Source organism: Diceros bicornis, chromosome 6 (genome assembly GCF_020826845.1).
Source record: "Diceros bicornis minor isolate mBicDic1 chromosome 6, mDicBic1.mat.cur, whole genome shotgun sequence".
Taxonomy (NCBI): Eukaryota; Metazoa; Chordata; class Mammalia; order Perissodactyla; family Rhinocerotidae; genus Diceros; species Diceros bicornis.
In genome coordinates, this window is record NC_080745.1 from 12,383,425 (window position 1) to 12,409,355 (window position 25,931).

A 25,931-nucleotide genomic window follows, 5' to 3' on the forward strand; every position below is an offset into this window, starting at 1 on the left:
AAGGGCTGAACCTAGAACCTGCACATCATCACTTCTGTCTCATTCTATTGGTTAAATAGTCACAAGGGCAGCTCAGGTGCAGAGGAGGGGAAATAGACTCCATTTCTTGTTGGGAGGAGGGGCATGCATGTAGGGAGGGGAGGAATGGGTGGCGGCCATCCTTGGAGACTATCTACCACATATCTTGTAGAGTTGCTGTGAGAATTAAAGCAAGGTAATACATGCCAAGCACTTAGAACCATGCCTGGTCCACAATGCATGTGTGTTAGCTTTATTTAGAGTCAAACCCATGAAGGAAGGCAGAGCCAAGATCAGGGCCGTACTGCATGCCACTGGACTCCTCTTGTTTGATTGAGCTGGACAATTTGCTAATCTTCGCTGGGTACAGTTCCACCCAGGGGAGAAGCCCACCACTAGGGTATTTCCTATATATTGAATCCTACTCTTACGGCAGCCCTGTGAGGTAGGTGTGGTTATTTTCGTCTCACAAAGAGGAAACTGAGGCTCAGAGAGGGAAATACCTTCTCTAGTTACTAGCTGGTAAGCAGTGAAGCCAAAATCTGGAAATCTGTCATTCTTCTCTATCATGCAGGATTCCGTAAAACAATTTGCTGAGGCCAGACACCGGGTGTCCACGGCAGTCCTGACACCCACTGGCCTGGACTCCTAATTGAAAAAGGCAATGCAGACCATGCTCAGGGCAGCTCACAGGGAGCCTGTTGGTTCGGGCGATCCCTGCTTTCTGGATCTGTCACCTGCTTTTCACATTTCATTTTAGAAGCCTTCCTACACTTCTTGGAGGTCTTCCATTTTAGATCCCATTCTGAGGATTATATGAATCTTGACTGAGTGTTTAGGCAGCACTGACAACAGCACCGCCAACAACTTTCATTTGTCGAAACCTTCGTGCAGCCGGAGCCCCAGAACACCACACCAAAAGTGGAGCAAGAGGGGCTTCAACGATCTGCTCCTAGGTGGTACACATGGGATTTGAACTCAGATTCTCTGATTCCAAATATTCTTTTCTTTCCATTATAGTATGAAAGCTTGCATTCCACCTTTCTGAACATCACTTTCTCCATCTGTACAGTGGAAATTAATTGTATCTGCCCTTGTAAGTTTACTGTGAGGCTCAAAGGAAACTGTGAATGTTTATTCAACAAGTATTTATTGGGTTTCTTCTATGTGTCGGACACTGCTCTGGACACTGAGGACACAGAGGTAAATAAAACAGACAAAATCCCAACCTTGGTGAGCTTACAATTCTAATAGTGGCAGGCAGTCCAATAAACTCCTTGCCAACCATCAGGCACTTTATAAAGACAACGAAATATTTGCCACCCAGGGTCTGACATAAGGCTGGGTCAGAGCGTTCCTTCGTTCATTTAATTTATTTATTTCTTCATTCACTCATTCATTCAATTATTCATGTAAGCATCAAATATTACTGAGCATTAATGATGTGTCAGGCACTGTGCTGGGTGGGGGGAAAGAGAAGTGATGAGACAGACTGAGGCCCTGCTTGAATGAAGTCTACAGTCTAGGTCAAAGAACAGGCATTAAAGGAAGGAAGCGCTATAAAATAACAGTAGGAATATCAACAACAGCAATAATAATAATGATGATGATGACCTCTTGGCTGGTCTGAGTAACAGTTTACAACTTATGAAGGATGCTCAGTTACCGTTTGCTAAATCAACTCCAGCTGAGTGGGATTTATGAGGTCTAGGTATGAAAGAATGTCTGACACATAGGCTGCCTTGTGACTTCCTGTGAGCCTGGGATGGGCGCTGACCAGCCCGACAGCATCTTAATTGTGCCCCAGATAGTGCTGAGATAAGGTGGGCAGAGTCTCACACAGCCAAGGTTGCGAGGTTCTGCGGGCAGACATGAAGCAGCACAGCAAAGGGCTGCTTCCCAGCCCTATCACTGCACTCTGCCAGACTTCAGGCGCTGTGGGAGCGCGCCCATTAACCTAGGCCTGACGCCAGCCCCCCAGTTCCCTCATCCTAAAAACAGAGACAATCCAGGCACCTTCTTCAGGGGCAAGGACCCAAGGAACCAGCTCTTGACAGCACCGTTTTTTCTTTGATGTACAAGTTTGGTAAACAACAGCCAAAGAAAAGGGACGATTGGCTGCAGGCTGGAACGTTTCCTGTGACCCTCAAGCTCCAGGGTCAGATGGCCTCTCTCTCCTCCCCTGAGGTTTCCTATTTCTTAAAGATCTCTGGTTTCTGATTGTCCAATGTTAATGTTCACTCCTAGAAGTGCATCTGCTTTCCCATCCATCTTGTCCTTCCTCCTCCCAATTCCAAGCTTTTACTCTAAATTAAATCAAACTTTAAATCAATCTTCTCTCCCACTGCCAAGCTTCCCATCACTTCTCCTCCTGGAAAAAAACAAAACAAAACCCAGCCTGACCTCAAAGTGATTTTCAAATCGCCTCTGCTAGAAGCCACAGCTGCATCAGCCACAGGGGCGTAGATCGAGACTGCAGGCGTCACCTCTCCCGCTTTTTCCTCTGCTGCTCCCAAGGCTCCCACCTCCTTGCTCCAGCCTGTGGAGATTTTCTAGGCTACAAGGGATGTTAGGACCACAGCCCCCCTCTGAATAGTCTTTCTGCCTCCAGCCTGGCCCCCTCCCAACCCCTGCCTGTACTGTTGCGGGAAGACTTTCCTCTTGGAGTTTTTAAGACCAAGTCTGAGCCCCAAACCTTCACAGCCCCCCAACACTGCCGACAGAATGAGGACCCAGCTCCTGGGTGTGGCACCCAAGCCCCTCCACGTCCAGCTTTTGGTACCACGTCTGCAATTTGTGTTCCTGCCTATACGATGTGCCTCACACTTATACTTCGGAGACTCTGGGCTCCTCCTCGGGTGGGAGCTGCCAGACACAGAGGTCCCCCCAAAGTTTATTTTAAACATATTTTCTGAGCACCTCCAATGTGCCAGGGCCAGCTCTGCAGATGCCGCTGGGCTCGGTGGCTGGCTCTGTCTAGAAGAGGGAGCCCTTTGTCTGACCCCTCACCTGATCCCCTTTCTGGTTACCTGAAGAACTCTCTAGAACTGTATCCATGTCGCTTTCCTCTTTTGGTTTTAGTTTTTCTTTTCTTGTTTAAATTAAAAATATTTTAAAATATGGACTTAAACGAATATAGTCTCACTGTGAGAAATTAAAATGATACAGATAAATCTCAAGTTTTCTGATCACCACCTCACTCTCCATGCCCCTCACAGCCCTACCCTACAGATCTGAATTGTAGTAGACATATTCTGAAAATTCCAGAAATAAATTATTTCAGTTTTATTTCACTTATTTTTTAGTGAAAAATTTTTTTATTTTTCATTTATTTAATTATTTATTTTGGTGAGGAAGACTGTCACTGAGCTAACATCCGTGCCCATCTTCCTCTGTTTTGTATGTAGGACGCCGCCACAGCACGGCTTGATGAGTGGTGCATAGGTCTGTGCCCAGGATCCAAACCCGCAAACCCCGGGCTGCCGAAGCTGAGTGCATGAACCTAACCACTACCCCACTGGGCCACCCCTTGTTTATTTTTTAAAAGTTATACCTCAGCAGAGTTTAAAGAATCGAATAGTTCTACAAGGCAGCAATTCTTCCTCTTCAACCATCGCCCGAATCTCAGTCACCACTTTCAGCTCTTATAGATGAGGTTTTTTTTTTTTTGGTTCTTATGTTTATTTCTAAATAATAATGCTTATATTACTATGTCTTGATTTAAAATTTGAGGCATCATCTAAGGCATTCCCGGCATGGAAGGCTGAGATTTTGGGCCGTGTGCCCCTCCCCCACTCCTTATGTGCCTTCCTGAGCCTCCGTGGCGACCATGGTAACTCTGGTTATGTCAGTCAGGACTCAGTGTCTTTACTCCCATTCCGGGAAATGTAATGTAACTGAAGCGTTTCTCTAAGGATTCCTTTCTTCTCTCTTTCTAGATTACCACTTCCTAGAACTTACCGCTTTCTAGGACTCCTTCTGTTCAGACGTTGGGTTGTCGCTCCTCTTTCACACTCTGTTGCTCTTCTCTTCTTTCTGGGAGATTGTGTCAAGGTCTTCCTCCAACCCTTCCTTTGAGGTTTTGTTTCTGATATCTTATTTCTGAATTCTGGGAGTGTTTGTTCTCTGACTGCCCATTTTATAGTCTCTCTGAGGATGCTAAAGGTTGTTTTACGTAACAGGTTTCTTCCCCCTGCATAGATTGGTTGCCTCCAACTTGCTTGTTTTTCTTTCCTGTGATTGCATCTGTCCTTCCTTGATGTCTAATGACCCAGAGCTCTTTGCTCCTACCTAGCGGTGCTCTCAGCAGCTGACTGGAAGTTGTATGAGGGAGGCGGGGAACCGTTCACATGGCAGACAAGAGAGAGCGATCTGCCTGGGCTGTTTCCCTGGGGAAACCCTGCTCTCAGTACTTTTTCTTCTTGGCCTGTCAGAGTCTCCAATGAAAATTCTTCATTTCCTTCCTGAGGGCTATTCCTGGCTGTAGGGGCCTGGGAGCCAAATGTGCGATGAAGATGGGAAGGGCCAAGTAACTGGCCTGCAAATCAACTTCTGTCTAACCCTCCTGTTCTCAGTGTGGTCCTCCCACCAACGACTGGGCCAGGTCCTCACTATGAAGTGCCTCTCTCTTAACCTTCCCAGAGAATAAACTCCAGTGTTCGCCCGAGGTGGGGAGGGCAGTCATGGCTCTGCGTTAGGTTGTTCAGGAGATCTGGGATCTAATTGCTCTTTAAACTGATTTCGCACCAGTTCTCCTGTTTTTAGTTCCTCTTTTGCCCTCATTTCCGGAGATATGTGGTCTCGCCAGTTCCCGAGTCTTTGGTGGGGGTGACAGGGTACTGCTTTGCAAACCAGGCAGATTTTTGTGCTCTCCCTGGTGCTGGCTTGGAATTCTGCTCTCTCGGGTCTGCTAAGTCAGCTGCCTCTATCGCCCATCTGCTTTCAGGCATCCGAATGATGCCGCTGCTGTCTCCCTCCCGTCCTTTCCATCTACGTGCGTTTACACCTTCCAAAGCACGCCTTCAGTGCTCTTTACTGGAGCTTTGGGGTTTTTAAATGTCATCTTTAACTAGCAGTTAGAATTTAAGTTTAGATTTTCTTATTAATTTGGGAGGTATTATGAAGTGTGAGTATTTTATTTCCGCATGTGTAGATCTCTCTCGCATACACACCCTCATTCACTATCATTTTGTCCTTAATTTCTAAGTTTTATTTTCTTTGTGCTATTGTCAGTGAATGTGTCTCTATGATTTAATTTTTTGAAAAAAGTGACAAACAATGAGTATTGTTTTTCTTTGTTTATGTCTCCTTCAGAGCTATGTCATTCAGAACATAAAAGTTCACAGCTCCTCTATTTTCTTGGTGGGATGTTATTTATATTATTGGGAAATATTTCTTTTTTTTTTTTTGTGAGGAGATCAGCCCTGTGCTAACATCCGCCAATCCTCCTCTTTTTTTTGCCGAGGAAGACGGCCCTGGGCTAACATCCGTGCCCATCCTCCTCCACTTTATATGGGATGCCGCCACAGCATGGCCTGCCAAAGCAGTGCGTTGGTGCGCGCCCGGGATCCGAACCAGCGAACCCCGGGCTGCCGCAGCGGAGCGCGCGCACCCAACCGCTTGCGCCACCGAACCCCGGGCTGCCGCAGCGGAGCGCGCGCACCCAACCGCTTGCGCCACCGGGCCGGCCCCTGAAATATTTCTCTTTGTTCCCTTTTACTCTTAGCACCTTGAATTGTATTTTATTTGATTTTGATGTGGCTAAATCTGCTTTCTTTTTGCTCACATTTGCTGGCTTATCTTATTTCCATTGTTTTGTTTTTCAACCTTTTTGTTTATTGCTCTCTTTTTTAAAGCCAATCTTCCACTTTCCATTATCTAACAGACAGACGAATCTGACCTACTCACATTTATTATGACAACTGAAATATTTGCACCTATTCTTTGCCATCTTATTTATTTCTAGGTTTCTATTACCTTTCTTTCTTGTTTTTTTCCCCTTTTCCCTCATTTTCTGCCTATTTGTTGAACTGATTACATTTACTTTGTTACATTTTTTCCCTCTCATGTCTTGGAAGTTATACTTTCCATTTCTGTTCTATTCTGCTTCTATTCAAAGCCAGGAAACCCACAAGCAAAGGACCAGGATAACTAGACTGAAAGTGAGTCCTCAAACAGCGGAAATGACCAGGCTGATTGACAAAGGATGTGGCAGGAGTTTTCATGGTTCAAGAAACATTTCAAGCAGAAGCTAAAACATTAGGATGAAAAAACCTGGAGTCTTCTATGAGTGAAACTGTAGGGCCTGTCTGCTGGAAACTACCAGGGACTTATATTGGGGAAAGCTGGAGGGACAGGGGCACACTTTTGGGTTCTGTTTTAAAGTGTCTTTGCCTAGTCTTTCCATCTGAGCTTGAGCAAGCCACTTCCTCATCCTCTGTCTTCCTCCAATCTTCCCCATCTCTAGGCTCTCTGTCCTCTGCTGACCTTCTTGCGCGTGTGAAGGGGAGAGGGGAAGAGATAGGGCTCCAGAGAGAGAACAAGAATGTGGGTTGAGAGTGATCCTCATCAAGCGTTATGTGCTCTGGGCAGCATCAAGGGGAGCTGGACATCCCTCCTCTCGACAGTTACGTCCACTAGACAGATGATAGGCCACCTGTCAGGAGGGTGCTCGCTGCCTGGGCACTTCTGTCACTGTAAACGGTCAGCAGGGCGCATGTTTCCAGGAACCAGATATTGAGAATTAGTCCATTACATGTAGTTCGTGCAATTAAGTGGAAATGTGTGGGCTATTTTGCTGGCAAGCATGCAGGTTTGAGATCATACTGTATAAGCTAACTGAGTCAAATCTGACCAATTGCCTTCTTGAGATTGGGAACCTGTGCAATGCGGCCGCCAGAGCAGTTAGGCTTCGTTGGGGAGGGAGAATTATGGCAAGGAACAATGTCCCAGGAGGATTTGGGAGTGTCAGCCAGGCTCAGAGAGGCTGAAAGAGGAGCCCTGGATGTGATGCTGGCATCTCTTGGGAGATGCTGGCTCCTTTCTGGGATCCAATGGCTCCCTAGCAATGAAAGCCCTGATTTAGTTTGGGTTGGGCCTGTGGGCTCCTCCTATGTCCTGGCTGGTGACTGGGTATGTCAATGCCTCCATTTTATTAGCTGTTTCCACTAGAAGCCATTGAAGTCTGGAAACAGTGGCAGGCAAGGAAGAGGAATGTCTGGTTCAGGAAATCTGGGAGATGGAGGTTCCTTATGGAGTTACAGCTGGTGGGTGAGGACCACCCAGGGCTTGCCATGAGGAATATGTGGGGAAGCCTGCGGCAGGGGTCCACACATAGCCTGGTGACCTTGACGTGTTACTTTAGTCCATTGGGCTCACCTAGCATCATGATGCAGTTCTCCCAGGAGATGGTGCTGTGGGCTGGGCCTGGGGGAGGGGGGTGGTCGTGACAGTAGGGGCTACAGGCAGGACTCTGAGTGGCTGAGGACCCTGGCAACTCTGGTCACAGTCGTCAGAGTGACATGTCACCAAAAGGTCAGCCAGGAAAGAAGTGGGCAAGCCAGAGGTGTGGTGCCCGATCTGGGCAGCAGGCTCAGGGGCAAGGCCGGGAGAGGGGGGAGTAAGGCAAAAACAAGGCGGAGGGAGTGTGAGGGTACCTGGACTTCAGTGCCCCCTGTGCTAGGATTTGCATTCAGTCATGTACATGTCTACATTAATCCTTAGCACGTCTCTGTGACATAGGTAATGATGTCTCCTTTTGAGCAATAATAAAACTGAAAGAAAAAAAATTTAAGTGACTTGTCCCAAGTCATACAGCTGGTATGCTAGACCTAATTCAGATCAAATTCAGATCTGTTTAACTCCAACGTTCCTATATGTTGCACCCAACCTCTCTGGGGGCTGTTTTCTTTCCTTATAAAACCAGGGAGGCTGGACAAGACCCGGGTTCCCCAAACTTTGGTTTAGATCCACCTTCAGGATTTTTGTCACACCCACTTCCCATCTGTACTATTATTTATGTAAAAGTTTTCCTTAAGTGGTCTCACGTGTTATGTATTTTTTTTATTGTGGTAAAATATACATAACATAATTTACCATTTTAACCACTTTTAAGTGTATAGTTCAGTGGCGTTAAGTCCAGTCACGTCGCAGTGCAACACTTCTCGTTTTTAGCTTAGATACATTTTAGAAAGGAAAACGTGATATCATGAATGGAAACCAGTATTACTCTCCATAAACAGAAGTTAACCATCAGAATAAACACAGTGAAGACAGAAAGTTATTAAGTTGCAGCCAGTTACTGTGCCACTGAAGTCTCTGAGCTGAGGCCTGCTCCTTCCCACCCCAGAGCTCCATTTTTTCTTAAGGGAGGATCCCAAGTGTTGGAGAAGTATTGAAGATATGACATGTCCTCCTTGATATACTCAGAAGAATTGAAAGAGGGGTGAAACAGTCATTATCTCACCGTGATGTCGATGTGACCCTGTGCTGTGCCCAGGTACCTCCTCACCCCGGCCCATCGCTGAGCACCCTCGCTGCCACCCAGGCCCCTGAGCACACTGGAGGAACTGCTGAGACGTGCACAGCTCCTGCCCGCCAAGCGAGACTCTGTGACTTCTGACCTCTAACAAGGGGATCTCCCTTTTCTTTCCAACTTGGAGCAATGACCAGGAGCACATCCTTTGGGACAAGTCCTTTAAGTTCCTTTCCCCATTTTTCCCAAGAGAAATGAGGGGATCTCCCAGATGTCCTTTCTCTCTCTGAATCCCACAACAAGGACTGGATGGCCCAAGCCCCGCAAGCCCAGCTGCCCTGCACGGCAGCACAAGGGCCACTTCATTAGTACGTTTGCACGGTCCAACCGTGACCAGGCCACACCACCGTGGGATGAGGCCACTAGTCGCTCTGAGTGAGTGAACTTAGTGCAATTTGGATAGAAAGGCAGATGTGGTAAGCACCCCGGGTGTATCTCGTAGCGTTGGTGGGAAACAGAAGCAGCCAATGAGAGGCAGAGGCAGCCAACACAAGGGTTTCACAGGGAGCCAGATTGCAGTTTGAGGTTAGATTTGTCTGGCTACCATTTCCCTGCACAGGGGAAGTAATGCAATGTGTGCACTTGTGTCCTCCTTAGAAGCACTAAGAGGCTGAAAAGAACTTAGGGAAGAGTTGTTTCCTTAAGCTGTGCAGAGATGCTCTCTATCAACACTGTAAGGAAACATTTTCAGTACTGAGGCCGTGGATGCGCTTCAGTAAAACAAGCTGTGATACCAGGAACACGGGGGCTAAAAATCACTTTGGAAATCCCAGTGAAATGGCACACTGAGTGGAGCCAGTGGCTTGGGTGCTTGAGGGGTGGAGGACCTTACAGGAGGGTCTCTCTGCCTTCCCCCCTCTCCTGGGCAGAGGTAACCCTCCCTTGGAGCCCCCCCCATGATGCCCACTGGACACAGGACATGTGCTTCTCACCTGGGGCTTGGTCTCGTCTTTGTCCTTGTAGTAGAAGAGCTGGTCCCCGCGCAGCACGAACCAGCGCTTCTGCCAGTTCTTCATGATGCTCCTCTGCTTCTTCAGCCAGCCCGCCTTCAGCACGGGGCCCAGCCTGTGGGGGCAAGGCGGCCGTCCAGGGCTCCGGCTCTGCTCCCCCATCACCAGGCTTTTGGAGCGGGCTGGAAGCCAAGAACACACACAGTGAGTGTGAAGGATGGCGTGCCTGTTGTCAGTCCTTGCCCCATCCTGGCATCCCAGCTGCCCTGCCACCAGGGCATGGGAGCTTAGTTCAGCAGGGCATGATCATGCTCAGCCTACTTCCCCCACGGGCTGGAAGGGGCATGGGCTGGAGCAACTCAGCAGCAGCAGCCCAAAGTTATCCACCTGATGTAGGTGCACAGCCTGCCTGCCTGCTTAGTTTCTGCTGTGTCTCTGGGGTCCTAGGTTCTCCATTTCCCCAGGTTTATTCATCCACCCATGCATCTGTCCATGGATCCATCCATCCTTCCACTTGTTCAATGGTTCATTTATTTATTCATTCAGCAACTATTTATTGGGTACTTACTATATGCCAGTCATTTTTCTAGGTGCCGGGGATAAAGCAGTGAAACAAAAAAACATAAAAATCTGGGTTCTGCTGGAGCTCATGTTCTAGCAGCATTCCTGTTATTCAGGCCCCGAGGGAGCTGGCCCCATCCAGAGCCTCTCCGTGGTTTCTGCATGGCACCCCTCCTCTGGAGGCATCAGACCTGAGCACATTGCCCAGACCCCCCAAAGCCACCTGCTGCTTCCCTGGGACCATCCTGGCAGGGTGAGCCTGGACCGCTGGGCGTCTGCTGCAACTCTATGTTGTGACCTGTTGATGGCTCATTGGCAGGGCAAAGGGGCTGTCTTTCCTGCCTCTGAGATCCCGTGAGCCCTTCTGTCCCTGCGGGCCCCTTCTTCTCCCCAGCTGACACCACTGACCAGCGCTCGGCCAGGGTTGGTACGGCCCTTCACTGCGGTGACTGAGTTCTTGTTCCCTCCTGGCCCTCCCAGCCTTTCCCCTCCCTCCCTCTCCTCTGTCCCAGGGGGAGCTCCTCTCCTCTCTCTGGGCAGTATCAGGGATATTGCTGCAGTGGTCACTAGGAGGGCCATCATGGACTTGGGAGCAACAATTCTGAGTCCTAATGTAACCACATTTGTCAATCTCAGACCACGGATCCTAACTTCTGATCGGAACACATGGTCCCTGCAACCCACAGTTGCTGCATTGTACCAGTGATTGTGTGTGTGCGTGTGTGTGTGTGAGCTCCTCCTGTTACACTGGTGACTGCAGTTCCCTAAGCCTGGCCTACACTCTGTCCATGCTGTCCCACTAACCTGGACCTTCCTTCCGTCCCTTTCCCACTCAACCCCTGGCTTTGGCTGCATGGTGAGCTTCTATTCATCCTTCAAGATCCAACTCCGCAGAACCTTCCTTCTAAATCTCCTGCAGCCATTCCAACCCCTACCAGGACATGTGTCTGTAGCTGGCAATTACCTGTGTGGTTGCCTTTCAGTCCCTCTAGACTGAGGGGTAGGGATGGGAGGACAGGATGACTTATCCAGTTCTAACTGTGTGGCCCTCAGCAGCGTGCCAGGCAGGCGATGGATGTAAGTCATTATTGCCACATTTCACAGGCTACTTAGGCTTGCCCTTATTGCTAGACATGTCTGTGTATTAACATGACATTGAATGTAACATGACTCTTGGCTGGTATCCAAGGAGACCCCGTGGCCTGGTGGTTCCCAGTTTTGCCTCCAGCGTTATATGGCCTGGTATATAATCCTGAATCTATCACTTTTACAACAGCAAAAAATAACAAGGCCATCCTGTGGGCCCTGCTCTACAAGGGGTCAGCTCACTGATGGCAGGAGGATTAAGGGGGGGCATCATCTCTTCTCTCCGGCACTCTGACCAGCCGTGACGGCTCCATGGGTACCGTCAGCCTCTCACGTCAGCCCATGTAGGTCCTTGTCCGCCCCGCCTGGACTCCCTGTTGCCATCCCTCGGCTGTGGTGAGGCCGGTGTTGAATGTTCCAGCCTTGTCTTGGCTGTGCTTTGGCCCAGAGAGGAAGTGGGATGTTTCCAGGCCCTCCCCAGCACACGGAAGGGGGATCGGCAATCCCTGAAGGCAGCGGGTTTTTTTCTAGAGACTGAAGAGAAGGCAAATCAGAGGAGTCAAGTCTGGGTGGCACGGCCCAGCTCCTCCTCCAGGAAAGCGGCCTGCCTCTGAAGCTCCGCAGGGCCCAGCGCCCGAGGCTGAGCATCACTTGTTCTTGCTCTTACCGGTCGATCTACATCTTTGCTCCCCGCCTTTCTGCTGGTCCTGGTCCCCATGCATATTGATGTGGACCAGATGAAAGTGTACTTCTCTTCTCTATTTCTATGGCTCTTTACTCTCCCTGTGAATTACCTAAAGATTTCCTCATTGCTGGGCACTTGGATTCCTTCCAACATCAGTTATTTAACTGGAGAGGCAAGGGCGTCCAGTTGAAGAAATGCAGACTTGGGCTCGGGTCATTGCCAGCTCTGTGAACTCTCTGTGCCTCAGTCTGCTGATCAGCAAGCTGGGCCCACGTGGGATGACAGTTCCAAACCCTGCCAGGCTACTTGGAGAAGGAGAGATGGCCACGCCTGGCAGAGTGCTTGGCACCTACAAGGTGCCCAGTAACTGTTACCATGGCAACAATGATTATGATAATGGAAATGCAGTGGACGTCTCCATGCAGATCTATTTCCTGAAGACTGCTTCCTAGGTGAGCTCACGGGGCAGAAGGCACGGACCTTCCTATGGCCTTTAGCTCCTTAGGTGTTCCTTCTAAAAATGGTGTGTGGATATATTACACCACAAAATTACACTAGGGGCCACTGTCTTCATAGCCAACAACATGAACTATCATAATCTGAATATTCCTACTCCATAATTTAGTAGGTATAAAATGATAGCTATTGTCTTAGCTCACCGTGTTTTTGGATTACTTACCAGGGAACATCTTTGCATGGGCTTCTATTAATAGTATGAACCATCTGCTTGCTCCCTTTGTCCACTTAACTGACTGCCCCTGGTGGGAAAGGCTGGCTAGGAGCAGGAGGTCGGGGGGAAGTGGCTGGGGTCCCTGCAGGTCCATGGGTCACTTGAGTCCTCTTCCCTTTCTCCCATGAGCCTTAGCCCTTCCCTAGAAATCTTCCTGCAGCCCTGGAAAGGCTGCCTTTTCATCTCCAGGTGCCCATGGCCCCACTGCTCTGCAACCTCAACAGCCTGCCATGAAGGGGTAAATGACCTGCCTGGGGGAGGCTGGGCTGAGCCACTGGCAGGCAGGTGGGGGCTCTGCCCAATGCGGTGCAAAGGCATCAGGAGGGGCCTTGCCACTTCTAGGAGCTTCTCTGTCTCTCCTCCCATCTCAAGCTGTCGAGGGGCTGGAGCAGGGCTGGATTAACAGACACTCACTGATCCTCTTCCAGGATCTGGGGCTGTGTTGGGCCCTGGGGACATGGAGATGAGGGTTACCATGACCCCAGTATTCTGGGGGAGTCTGATGGAGGACTGAGGAGGGAGAGGGGACAGGTGTGTCCCCTTGGTTCAGTAACCAAGTTTTCTTGTCTGGGTCTCAGTTTTCCCATCTCTAAAATTCCTTTAATGGGTCAAGAATCGAGAGTAAAATTAAGTCACCAGGGCCTAGGCTTTTGTTTTTTAATTACCTGAGATTTCTAACATGAGCCTAGGCAGGAGCTGGGCCCCAGTGGGTGACGAATCTCTGGAGTCAGTGGACTGGCTCAGGCCTCCACTGTTTATTCTCATCTTCTCAGGGAATCTGCAAGGGCTGCTTGGAACCACCTATCTTTCCACAGACCCTCTTCAGCTTCATGGAATGTTCTAGCACCACATCCCTGGTTCTGTCTCTTGTCTTCTATTACAACAGGGCCTGAAGCTGTCTCATTTGACAAGATCATAGCGCTGCTAGGACCGGGGCTGCGCCTGCCCTTCCTTCCATATCCCTTGCAGCATCCTGTGCAGGGCCAGGATACAGTAGGGCCTTGACAAAAACTCTGTGACTCATTAGTGCATCTTGACACTGATGAGTGCAGGGCCCTTGGCTCTGCGCTGGGCGATGTCTGCAGAGGTGCTCTCTGTCCAGGCACTGTCCGAGGGCAGCACAGGACCCCGGACGCTGAGCCTAGCAGAGAGCAGACGCCCAGCACACTTGTGCAATAAACAGATAACCACGGTGGTGATGGGCCCAGAGTTCCCTCACTGTGGCAAGGCAAAGAAACGGGCATTTTCTGCCCTGATCCCCAAGCCCTGGAGACGGCCCTCCTGAGGGCTGCAGGTATGGAGGGAGCAGGCAAGGGGGAGCCTCATTCACCAGGGCAAGGAGGCTGGGCCCGATCTGGGGCGGGAAGCTATGGCTGGTCTTGGTCTCAGCAGATGTGAGCATCCCACCTGCCCTGCCCTGGCTCTGCGGAGGAGAGGAAAGGCCAGCTTCTGCTCCCCACAGGTCACCAGGGAGGCACTGCCTGCGGATGCTACTTACGCTGCCAAACCAGCCCAGGTTCTCCCCAGCTGATCAATCACACAGATATTGCTTATAAGGCCAACTGAGTGTCTTGAAAGGAAAATAATCATTGTTATGATTTATTAATATCCGCTGTTCCTGTCCTCAGCACTTCCTTGAATCAACTTTTTCAGTTCTGGAAATATTTAAGCCAAGGTTTCAGGTCAAATAGCTTTGATACTCTAAGCTTCCAGAACTGATGGGAGTCTCTGGAGAGGGCCCAGGAGCAGGCCCAGGGCAGGCTCGTGACCCAGGGAAGAGGAGGGTACCCTTCACCCTCCTCAAAGTCGGGCTCTTCTGCTCAAAAGCACAATCATTCATTCATTCACTCACTCATTCATTCCTGCCTTCCAAACCCACTGCACTGCTCCAGGTACAGTGCAGAACTCTGAGTTGTTTGTGTTCCCCCGGGAGCCCCTATCTGGCAGGAGAAATAAATCACGAAGAGCAACCACACAGAGATGACAGAGCCACAGCCCCGTGGACAAGAAAGGCTGCAGACGCTTACATGAAGGTGCAGACCTTCCTGCTATAGACATCTGCAGAGCCCCCTGGAGGAGTGAGCACCCAAGCGGGGCCTTGAAGGGTGACCAGAATTTGGGCCTCTCTCAGGGGAGGTGGGGCTCCGATTTGGGAGGAAAGAACAAGTGTGGCATTCGCTACCTCTCGGCTCAAATCTGTGCACATGCCGGGTGAACGCGGACCTCCTCTCGCTGACAAGCATCTCTTGAGAGGGTGGCCCATACTCCCAGCCTCTCCTCCCTCACTCCCCAGTCCCTGCCAACCCCTTGCATTTGGAGATTTTGTCTTCTCCTGATACCGCTCTGATTAAATCCAATCCACTCTGGTTCTGGGTCTCGACATCCGAGACCCTTGGAGCACAGACACTGTTGATCACTCTCCTCTTCTTGAAGCTCTTCCTTCCTCTTGCTCTGCAGAACCCAACAGCCTGTGTCTACACCCAGGTCCCTCACCACCTGCCCAGCCTGTTCTGGCCTCCACTTCCTCTATTGTCCTTGAAAGTCCTACTGTGACCCAGGGCTGCCCAGTCGCCCTCCATTCCATCCTGAGTCCCAGGTCCTTATTTCTGCCTGATCTTACTCCAGACCTTCAGGCTCACATGCCAAACCATCTGCGGGACATCTCCATAGGATGGTTCGTGATCACCCAAGCCCATGCCCAAATTCACGGCTTGCTCATCTCTCTCGAACCTGCTCCACGCCCCCCCTCAGGGCTCAGGACCCCAGACTTGTCAGCTTGGAGTTGTTTGGAAAAATCCTTCCCCTTTAGGCCCTACAGTCAAGTAGTTTCCAAATTCTGAAGATTCTCTCTGCACTCTTCCTTTTCATTTCCCTTTTACTGAATCAATTCAAATTCTTATCATCCTTGCCTGGACTCCTTCCTCTCACCTCCTGCCCTCCACAGGAGTCTCCAAAAGAGATATCCAGCTGCCAAGGAAATCCTTCTAAACACAGATTAATCATTTTACTCCTCTTCTCAAAAGTAGTCATGGTGTTTACCAACTATGCACCGAGTGAAATGCACCCCAGCCTGGCAGTCACCATCCTCTCATGGGACAGTGCCACCCCAGCTTAACCACGCGCCTCCCCATCCGCCCAGGCTAATGGCTGCTGAAGGCATCTGCACATTACACCTTTCTGGGGGCCTCAGTAGTACCCATTTCCAGATCTGCCAAATCACAGCTTCTGGGGAAAGACCAGGAATCTGGACTGTGAAGCAGTGCAGGTGATTCTGATAATCACTGCCCAGGGCTCTGGTCACACAACAACGTCCCTTCGTGATGCCCTTTCACTCATCCTCACTGCCAGAGTCCTACCTTCCATTCAAGCGGGTCTAGCTTCACTTCCTCCATGTCCCTCCCAGAGCCACTCCACTGAAATGAGTCTTTTTCTTTTCACTCTAATTTCACCTTTAAAGCATGAATAATAGCCCAGCATATAATGGTGTTGCCATGCAGTGCATGTATCTACCTCTCCCCAAGACTCACGACCAGGGAGAGCCAGGGGACCCCACTCCCTCCTGGGGAACTCTGCACGTGTGTGCACACGGGTGTGTGTGCATGCATGTGTGAGTGTGTGTATGTTTGCAAGTGTGTGAGTGTGTGTTTAAGAGAGTGTATACATGTGTATGTGAGAGTGCATGCATGTGTGTGAATGTTCATGTGTGTGAGGATGTGTGTTTGCCAGAGTGTGTATGCATCAGTGTGAGTTTACAGGTGTGTGTATGTTTGTGAATGTGTGTAAGAGTGTAGGTATGCATGCGTAAGTGTGCAAGTGTGTGCATGTGATTGTGAATGCACAAGTATGAGAGGGTATGCTTGTATGTATGTTTGTGAGTGTGTGAGTGTGTGCATGAGTGCATGTGTGTGCACCTGCACGTGTGCACCTGTTTGGAGCAATCCTAAGTTTGGAATCCGGGCTCTTGCTCCAGGCAGTCAACCGGAACCAGACTGCTGGGTTTCCATCAGAGCGGTATCAGGAGAGGACAAAATCTCCCAGGAGGGAGACCCTGAGCCCAGGACCTGCAGACTCATCCAGAAACTCTGGAGGCCTGGGGTCCTCACATGGCAGCCAGGCTGTTGGTAAACTGGGGACTAAGCCAGGGGAGGAGAGGAGAAAGTAGAGGCTGGGGGTGCGTCTCTTGTTGGGTGGAGAGAAGGGGCCACTCCGAGGGACATTTAGGAGGAGGGGTTGATGACTGGTGTGTGTGTGGGAGCAGGATGGGGACAAGCCAGTGGTCGAGGAGCAGGAGCAGGACAGTGCAGGGCAGTGGCGAGTTCAGCTAGCACGTCGGATTTTTGCAGTCTCTTTGACATCCAAGAGGATATGTCCAGGAGGAGGTCGGGTGTGGACTCTGGAGTGTGGGCGAGAGAGCGGGGCTCAGGAGAGAGGTGTCTGCAGATCAGAGCCGGGCACATAGGAGGCGCTCAGTAATGATTTGCTGAATCTCAGTAACTATAGTAATACGAGTTATTGCTCACCGAAGGCTTGGACACTATACGCTCTGCACTGGACTAAATGCTCTCCGTGAATGATTTATTTATCCCTTACAACAAGTGTCATTACTTTGGTTTTAGAGATGTGCAAGCTGAGGTCTGGAGAGCTAAGGAAGCTGCCCGAGGCCACCCAGGCTAGCAAGTGCACTCGACTCTGAACTCGCCTCCCTTCAGGCCTGTGCACTTAACCCTCCAAGAAACTGGCACAGCATCCACGAACTCCGTCAGGAGGCCCCCAGGGCGAGGAAAGAGGAGCACTGAGGCCAGAGCCCCCAGGAACTCAGAATTCGGGGTTGAGGATGGGAGGAGGCAGAACGGCTCTGAAGGACGCTGGGAGGAGCCGCCAGAGGGATGGGGGAACAACCAAGGAGAGCGGGTCTTCCGAGAGCCAGAGAGGGTGGTAAGAAGTGGGTCAAGCATGCCAACGGCAAAGAAAGAGTTAAGGTCTGGGGGTCTCGGGTGGAGGGGTGGGGGCAAGAACCAGGTACAGTGAGAGGGTCAAGGGGTGAGTGGGGAGAGAGGTGTGCAGCTAAAGGAGGGGAGAGAAGGAGGAAGGTCTCTGGAGGGGACCATGGAGTGGAGGGCAGGGTGCCCCTTATCAGGACAGGAGGCACCGGAGCCTGTTGAAAAGCTGATGGGCGCGGCTTTTGACTGGGAGAGGAGAGGCATGGGCAGAAGGTGGGTGGGGAGATGAGCCAGAGAGGAAGCTGCAGGGTCCAGGAGGTGACAGATGTGGAATTTGGGCTCGGTGGGGGGAGGGAGCAGGCAAGGGGGGGAGGGACGGCAAGACACCATCCAGGCTGTGACAGGAGGCAGGGGGCATGGATGAACGTGCACAGGGGTCCTGCAGTGGTGATAAGGCTTTTCCCCTGCTCTGGGGCACCTGGCCAGCGGGGACCTATCTGCTGCCGTTAGAGAGCCTACCTGTGCCCCACGGTCCTCTTTGCGCTCGGCCCTGACTGTGCCCCCCACCTCCCGCCCCTCCGTGCTGCTGCCGCTCTGAGCTGCACCTGTGTCAGGGTGCCCGTAAACCCTCTAGGTGCCCTGGCCCAGACTGTGCTGGTCATTCTGAGCTTTGCCACGTGGCCTGGTGAGAGATGATGTGGTGCTGCGAGATTTCTCAGCCACCGAGTGTTGGTAGACTTGGCCCTGGTGGCGTTAGCACTGGTCCAGCCTTCCTAGAAAAGCTGGCCTGGGATGGGCTGATATGGGACAAAGAAGAAACACGATGTGTGGACAGGGCTGGGCTGGTGGGCAGTGGAAGGGATGGACATGCACAATGGCATGCAAAGGCCAGAGGTAGGAGTCAGGGCCAGACGGCTGACATGAGTCATTTCACTGACTCCTCAGAAGAACCCTGATTTCTCACATGTTCTGACTGAGACTCAGAGGAAGGAAGCAGCTTACTCAAGGTCACACAACCCTGTTGTTACGTGGCGGAGCCAGGATTCAAAGCCCGGTTGGTCCTGGTCACTACGGATGCTACAATTCTGCCCAAGCAGAACCGAGCCTGAGCAGGCCCTAAGTGCTTCAGAGCAGAGTCGCCAGAGAGGGAGAGGGAAAGGCAGCCTACCCTGCAGAGTGCTCAAGTGTCGGCAAGACTATGGCCAGGGTTTCTGTCTGCCCAGGGGCTGCTGGGATTGAGAACACCAGTCAACTCAAACTCATGAGCTCAGAACCCTGGGTGGAGGAAATGGAATTCAAGTACCCAAGGGCTCGTCCATTATGAGAGAAGGCCAGAGGGCTGGGCAGCATCCAGGCGTTGCTGGGGCAACACGAGGTGCGGGACCAGCAAACCAGGCACTGACTCATGCTGTTCTCCTATCAAGGAGGTGGAGGTCTTTCGTTTCTCAGAGTTGAAGAAGTTAAAGAAGTGAAGAGACAACGTACAGAAGAGAAAATACAGATGCCAGTAAAGATGCGTAGAGATGTTGAACTTCAACAGTAATCGGGGAAATACAAATTATAACCATAACATGACACAGTGCTGTGTATCCAGTAGGCAGGTCAATTTTTAACGTTTCATAATGTCATGTGTTGGTGAGGTTGTGAGCAATTATAAGCCACTGTAGAGAGGGCAATTGGGCTGTATTTATTAAAGTTAAAAAATGCCTAGTCTACAACTCAGTAATTCTGCTTCTCGCCTCTCCCTGCAGAAAGGACTGCAGTGCATAGGTAGTGACACACAAGGATGCCTCAAGCACTCTGTGTGACCCCTAAAAACGAAAAACCCAAAGGCCCAACAATGGGAAAACAGCCAAATAGACTGGGCGATATTCTCATTGTAGCATGCATTGCAGAGGTTACAAAGAATGGGATGAATGTGTATGGGCTAACATGGTTAGTTCCCCTTTTTAACAAACGCCTCAGAAGAGGTGTCGTCGCTCCCTTTCCTAGTTTCTCTCCTATTCTCTTTCTTTATTGTAGTAAAATATACTTAACATGAAATTTACCATTTTAACCATTTTTTTTTTTTTCTGTGAGAAAGACTAGCCTTGAGCTAACATCCAATGGCAATCCTCCTCTTTTTGCTGAGGAAGATTGGCCCTGGGCTAACATCCTTGCCCATCTTCTTCTACTTTATACGTGACGCTGCCACAGCATGGCTTGACAAGTGGTGCATCGATGTGCGCTGGGGATCCGAACCTGTGAACCCCGGGCTACCGTAGCGGAGCGCGCGCACTTAACTGCTACGCCACAGGGCCAGCACCTCATTTTAACCATTTTTAAGTGTGCAAGTCAGTGGCATTAAGTTCACTCACACTGCTGTGTAACCATCACCATTGTTCATCTCCATCCATCCACCTGTCTTTTCTTCATCCCCAGCTGCTGTCTGTTCTCTTCTGACTTCACTCAGTCAGGCTTCCTCTACTTCTGTCCCACCCAAACTGCTCTTATCAAGGCCACCAATGACCCTCACGTTGCTCAACCCAAGGGTCAAGTCAGTCTATCCATCCCCTAACAGCGTTTGACCCAGGTGGGCCCTCCCTCCTCTGGGACCATTCCTCCCCTTGGGTTCCAAGACCACACTCTCCTGCCTCTTCCCCTCCTTCTCAGTCCCCTCATCTTCCCCACCTCTTGGTGTCCAGTGCCCAGGGCTAGTCCTTGGACCCGGTTTCTATCCACACTCACTGTCTTGGTGATCTCCTCCTGAATCTGAGACCCATGAGCCTGTCACTCTGTCCACCTGACACCTCCAATGTCACATGTCCAAAGCTGAACCTCTGGTCTTTTCTGCCCCGAAGCCTACTCCTCCCATAGTCTCCCCCATCCCTGTCAGTGGAAACACCATCCTCAGGCCTCCCTGTTCCCAGCCGCCATCATCTCTCACCTGAATTACTGCTATAGCCTCTCATCCAGTCTCACGCTCTGCCATCCCCCTCTGTAGTCTCTTAATAGAACAGCCAGAGTTTTTAAAGATGGGAGTTAGATCATGTTGCTCCCTAGGAAAACCCTGCAGGATGCATCCTCTCACTCAGAGTAAAAGTCAGAGCCATCACCACAGCCTGTAAGGGTCCTCAGGACCTGGCTACGTGACCTCTCGGACCTCCTCCCGCTTCCCCAGTCCTGGCCACGCTAGCCTCTGCTGTTCCTCACACAGGCCAGCCGTGCGCCTGCCGCCTGGCTCTGCACCTGCCGTCCCCGTCCCTGCAGTGCTTCCTCTCAGCCCCTGTGTTCTTTACCCAAATGCCATTTTCTCAAGGAGGCCTTGCCTGACCACCTGTTACAAATGTGTCTCCAACCTCCCACTTGCCCTTTTCTGCTTCATGTTAACATTTACTTAAATTCTATTATAGCAGTGGAAGAAAGCAAATGGCAGAACAATACAAACTATAAAACAAACAAAACTATTTAAAAAGGGAAGAAAAACACAACCCCCAAACAAAAGACATCACAATGGATTTTCAGTGGGTACGTATATTTGCATAGAAGGAATGCATGGCACCAGTATCAGTGATTATGTTCGTGAAGGGGAGGACGGAGCTGTTGTATGTGCATTCTACTCGGGGAAGGAACGTGTGTGTTGCTTACATAAATTAAAATAAAAACTTTAAAATGAAAGAGCTCTTTTGGAATGCAGCTGGATCCCCTTAGGAGATTAAAATATCAATTAAAATATCAGGAATTTGATAAATGTTTGAGTATTTGTCTGCAACCAGCACCACACTTGGCTGTGGACCACAACACCAACAAGCGAGGCCTAGCCTCTCTCTGCCTGCTCGGAGCTTCCAGGCTGAACAGACGATGCTTCGTGCAAGCACGGCCCATGCCCATCAGCAGCCCTTCCAGGGGAAGGTCAGGGGGCCCGTCTCTGCAGGTGAGCCTCTCTGGTGGGCCTGGGTCCACCCTAGACTGTTGCTCCACCCCATCTCGTGTAAGCAGGGGCTCAGTGAGGGTGTGCGGGTCGGTCACCACCCAGCGGTGCAACAAGAGGACCTGGCGGCTGCTGCAGCTTAGAAATTGCTGAGAACACATCAAAGATACCTTACACGGGGGGTCAAGTCAGGGCTCCGCCCAAATTCCCCTGGATCCCTTTTTCCTGTTTTTATGCCCCTTCGTACCCCACTCTTTACTCCCAACAGCTTACCCCCGGTTTTTCAGGACTTTTTTCAGGACTGCTGGCTGTTTTGGAAGACTACCCTTGGGCCACTGGAACCCGTTTTGAGCAGGCATGGGGAGAACTGGAAGTGTCTCGGAATTTACATCCTTCCCTACCCACTAGCCCTTGCCAAAGTCTCCTGGGTGTGGGAGCCTGAATGACCCTGCAGCTTTGTATCTAGCTGGAAACCACTCAGAGCGGGAAGAGGTGTAATTCACATTCCAAGTTCCCCTGGGGCTCAGGCTGAGACCTCGCTTTACTGGCTGTGCACCCCAGCTTGGCTCTCTCTTCCCCGTCCTGTTCCTCCACCCACTCAGTAGTGTCCCTTGGGGGCACCTCTTTAAGAAATTACTGCATGAAAATCCTCGTCTCAGAGTCCGTGTAGGAGAACCTCGCATAACACACCTGCCTGTTTTCAGGGCCTTTAGAATAGGCTGGCGGCAGCAGTGGCCTTGGGCTGCGGTTGGGGTATCCGGCCCTAGACGGTGCTCTCTGGGTTAGGCGCCCTGCAGCGGGCCAGGGGTGTTTTTCCATCTGCAGCTCTGTAAGCGCAGCCCCAGAGCACGGAGGAGTGGCTGCGCGTGACTAAAACCCAATTGATTTATACAAGTCAATGGGATTTTAAAGTCGGGCTGGGGAAATAGCAAGATGGCTCTCAGAGCTGAATTGATTTCAAGGGTAAGTATTGCGGCCGAAAGATTGATTGAGAAGAGAGAGGTGAAGGAATGGAAGGGGCACTCTGGAGGGGCCGGGCAAGACGGTTTCATCAAGTTAATGCAATTTGCAGCCCAGGGCCAGGGGGCCTCGGCAGGTTCCCATGCTGTCCTGGGAATACTGCACGGGCCTCAGATGATTTATTGCGTGATGGTTCCTGAGTGCCCCTACCTTTGTTTATGTATTTTTTTTAACTTGTTACTTAGCTTCTTTCTGGGCTCCATCTGGTCATCTGTTCTTTGCTAGGTCCCCCATCTGAGGGGTCTAGAGAACCAGCCAGGCCTTCCTAAAGGGTCTCACTTCAGGGCCTGGAGGACAAAAGACAGCAAGAGACATGACCTAACCCCCATCAGTGAAAAGGATGAATTTTAAAATAGCACTGAGGTAGTCTAGACAGTTCGGATTTTTTTCATAATGATTATTTGAATGATTTCAAAACATCAATATAAAAGATCACATTCTTCAGGGTTATTTTTATTGGCTCTTCCTGGGTCTACTTCCTGGCTCAGCGGGTGCCGGTCCTCAGCAAGGGGTGCAGGAGGCAGGCCGACACCCAGACTGCTTGACCTGACTTCCCCGCAGTGTGCACCCCCAGATTCAGCCGGATCTAGCGTTCATTCACCCATTCACGGAGTTTATGGGGCCTCCTGTGCGTCTGCCCCATGCTAGCCCTGGGGTCCGGAGACGGGAGGCCCGCACCTGCCCTGGCAGAGGTAAAGGGGGACAGGGACTCCCAAAGGCAAGGTCTCGCTGTTGTCGCAGTGCGTACAGGGGAAACGGGAGCGCGAAGACAGCGGTGAGGAAGTCAGGCTGTGAGGCTGGGAGGCTGGTGGTGAGGCTGAAACTGGATGAAAGAACGGAGTGAGCAACGAGAGGGGATCAGGTATGCCAACCCAGAATATGCCACTTTGGCATACTGATGATTTTGAGCTGAAGTTAACTGGGAAACAGCATACACAGAGGAGCTCTCTTCCCTCCCCCTTGCTGCCCAAAAGCAGAGCATCAGTTTCCCTTTGGAACGGAGTGTCCCCGCTCCTGTACCAGGAAGAGGAGAGTGAGATTCTTATCCTCAGAGGAGACTGGAGTCTGCATAACAAACCTTTTTGCACAACCCTTATCTACCACACACTTCCTAGTCACCTTCCCACAATTAGTGCCCCTGGATTTAACTGCCTCTTTGGATTTTCACCTCTTTTCTATTAAGGCCCCCTGTCACACATGGGTAAAACTATCCATAAAATTTATATGCCTTTCCTTCTGTTAATCTGTCATTTATCAGTTTAATTAGCAGGCCTCAGGTTCAGAATTTAAGAGGGTAGAGGAAAAGTTTTTCCTCCCCTACACTATGGAAGGCTGGGAGGAGAAGAGGTGTGCTCAGCAGGGGGCACAGGAAGACCTGCAGGGTAAGAGAGCACGGGGTCAAACCCGGGAAGTCTGACTCCCAGACTCTTAACCGGGACTCACACAGGACCCTTGTCCCTGCCCTAGAATAGGCCATACCCCAAACCCTCCCCACCAAGGCTAATGAAAAATGCCTTCCTCTGAGGAAGGCAAGCCTGATGGACCTCTTCTAACTCCCGTCCACAGGCTTGACCTCCAACATCATCACTTTGGTGGGGTCCCTCTTGCTGCATCTCCTTTGAAGAAGCTGTGCCCCCTTTCAGGGCGGAGACACTTTGGCCGTCATTGACATGGGGGTGAGGTCGAGGACGAGAAGGCCTCTGTGAGCCGGTGCGCAGCCGCGTCCCCAGCTTCACCCCCCACTTGTGCCACACACCTCACTCTTTCCAAACCGACAACCGGTCCCCACAGGGGCCATTTTGTGCCGTACCCCTGCCCCTCTGTGCCTGTCAGTCTGAGGGGCCCTGACTCACGCTGGACGTGTCAGTGCGGCTGTCTCCTGTGGTGTGAAGACTCCTCTAGCAGGTTCCCAGAGCAGAGGGGTTATTGCCGTCCATTATGCCGCCCCGTAACTGGCCCACGCCTCTGGTCAGACACGTACCCCTCTATGCAGTCTTGATCTGTGAGTTTCTCCTGGCCAAGGAAGGTGCCCTCCTCGTGCTTGAGTCCCTAGACTGTAGTACAGAGCCTCTCAATAAATGCTTGTTGCATGAATGGATGAACACGAGACAGGGAGCCTCAAGTTCAAGGAAGATGGGAAAGATCAAATCTAAGAGACCTTGTGCCTCTGGAGATGATCTTCCTGGTGTGGAAGAAATCTGCCCACAGGATTTCTCCTACCCACGGCCTCTTTGCACACGATGAAAAGGTTAAAGGGCAGGAGATGACTGATTCCAGCCCCGTGATCAGAGAAGCGGCAAGCAGGAGAGTCGAAACACAGAACTGCAGTTTTCCTGCGTTTCCTAGTTTGGTGGTAGATGCGTGAGGTCACAGAAGGGGCACAGGATTCCGAGGCCCAGGCCTTTAGCCTCTTGGAGCCTCAGGGTTCCATCTATAAAATGGGAGCAAACTCTAAATCCTGCCCACTTGCTAGACTGTGGTGAGGACGAAACGAAGGACATTTTGAAAGTGCTTTGTACACAGAGCAGTGCTGAGTGAACAGTGGTTAGCATTGTGTCTTGTTGCCGCAGGCCGAGCCCCTCGGAAGCCTCTCTCCCTCTTCTGGACCTTGTCCCAGAGCAGCTGGCCCTGGGCTTGCTGCCTCCGCTCCTGTTCAGATTAGCAGGCCATTCACCAGAAGCCTGGGATTGGTGGAGTTGATGTAATTCAATATCGATTATAAATTTCATTTTCTGCTTGCCTATGAGCCATTAGCTTAGATCAATACTTTCTCCACCCTTGGTTAAGTACTCATTGAGGTTGTTGATGATTTCGGCAGAGGTAGGACAGGTCTCTGGCTGTCTTGGTGGGGGAACCTAAGGCAGCCTCCCGGCCCAGGCCTAACCCAGTTCACGGCTGTTGCAAATAAATCATTTATTCCCACCTTTAAACAGTAAGGTACAGCCAATTCTCCAGTTCTCTGGGGTCAGAGTCCAGCCTGGAGCTCCCCTGGCCCAGCATCTAGTAGTGCCTTCTGTCCCCAGTGCCTAAGAGTGCTGGTGTTATGAACTCTGGGCATCCTCAGTCTTCCCACCAGCTGGTATCTGGGAGGAGAGGCAGGAGGAGAGGAGGGAGGGTTCGTAGTGCATCTCTCCGGGACACAACTGCCACCTTCAACTCCTGGAATGTGGGCCTCAGGCTGCAGCAGACAGACTGGCAGTCTGGGAGCCGGGGAGTGTTCAGAAGCAGAGGAACCTGACTGGCAGCAGCTGAGTGCTCTCAGAAGATGGGCTCTGACAATGACCCTGTTGTTCCCTCATGCCCTCTGCAGATGGTGGATGGGAAACACCATCACTCCCACAGCATTTACTGGACATCTACTTTCTCCCTGCCCTCAGGGTCACTTCCCGCAGACTCACTGCCCACACTGCAGCCAGCATCATTGTCTAATGCTCTGTCCAGCCACACCACTCCCCCGTTTAAAGACCTACCTGGGTGTGGGACAAGTCTATTCCCCTG

The 25,931-nt window shown here is 51.0% G+C and overlaps 1 protein-coding gene across 3 annotated transcripts in view; it reads right to left on the reverse strand.

The window, feature by feature from the left end:
- ARHGAP22 (Rho GTPase activating protein 22) overlaps window positions 1-25,931 on the reverse strand; it is a 161,505-nt gene that overhangs the window by 124,752 nt on the left and 10,822 nt on the right. For all 3 annotated transcript variants that reach the window (XM_058542851.1, XM_058542850.1, XM_058542849.1), the window contains exon 2: window positions 9,484-9,683. In XM_058542851.1, coding sequence (XP_058398834.1) covers window positions 9,484-9,683 — 200 coding nt within the window. The remainder of the gene's footprint in view (window positions 1-9,483; window positions 9,684-25,931) is intronic.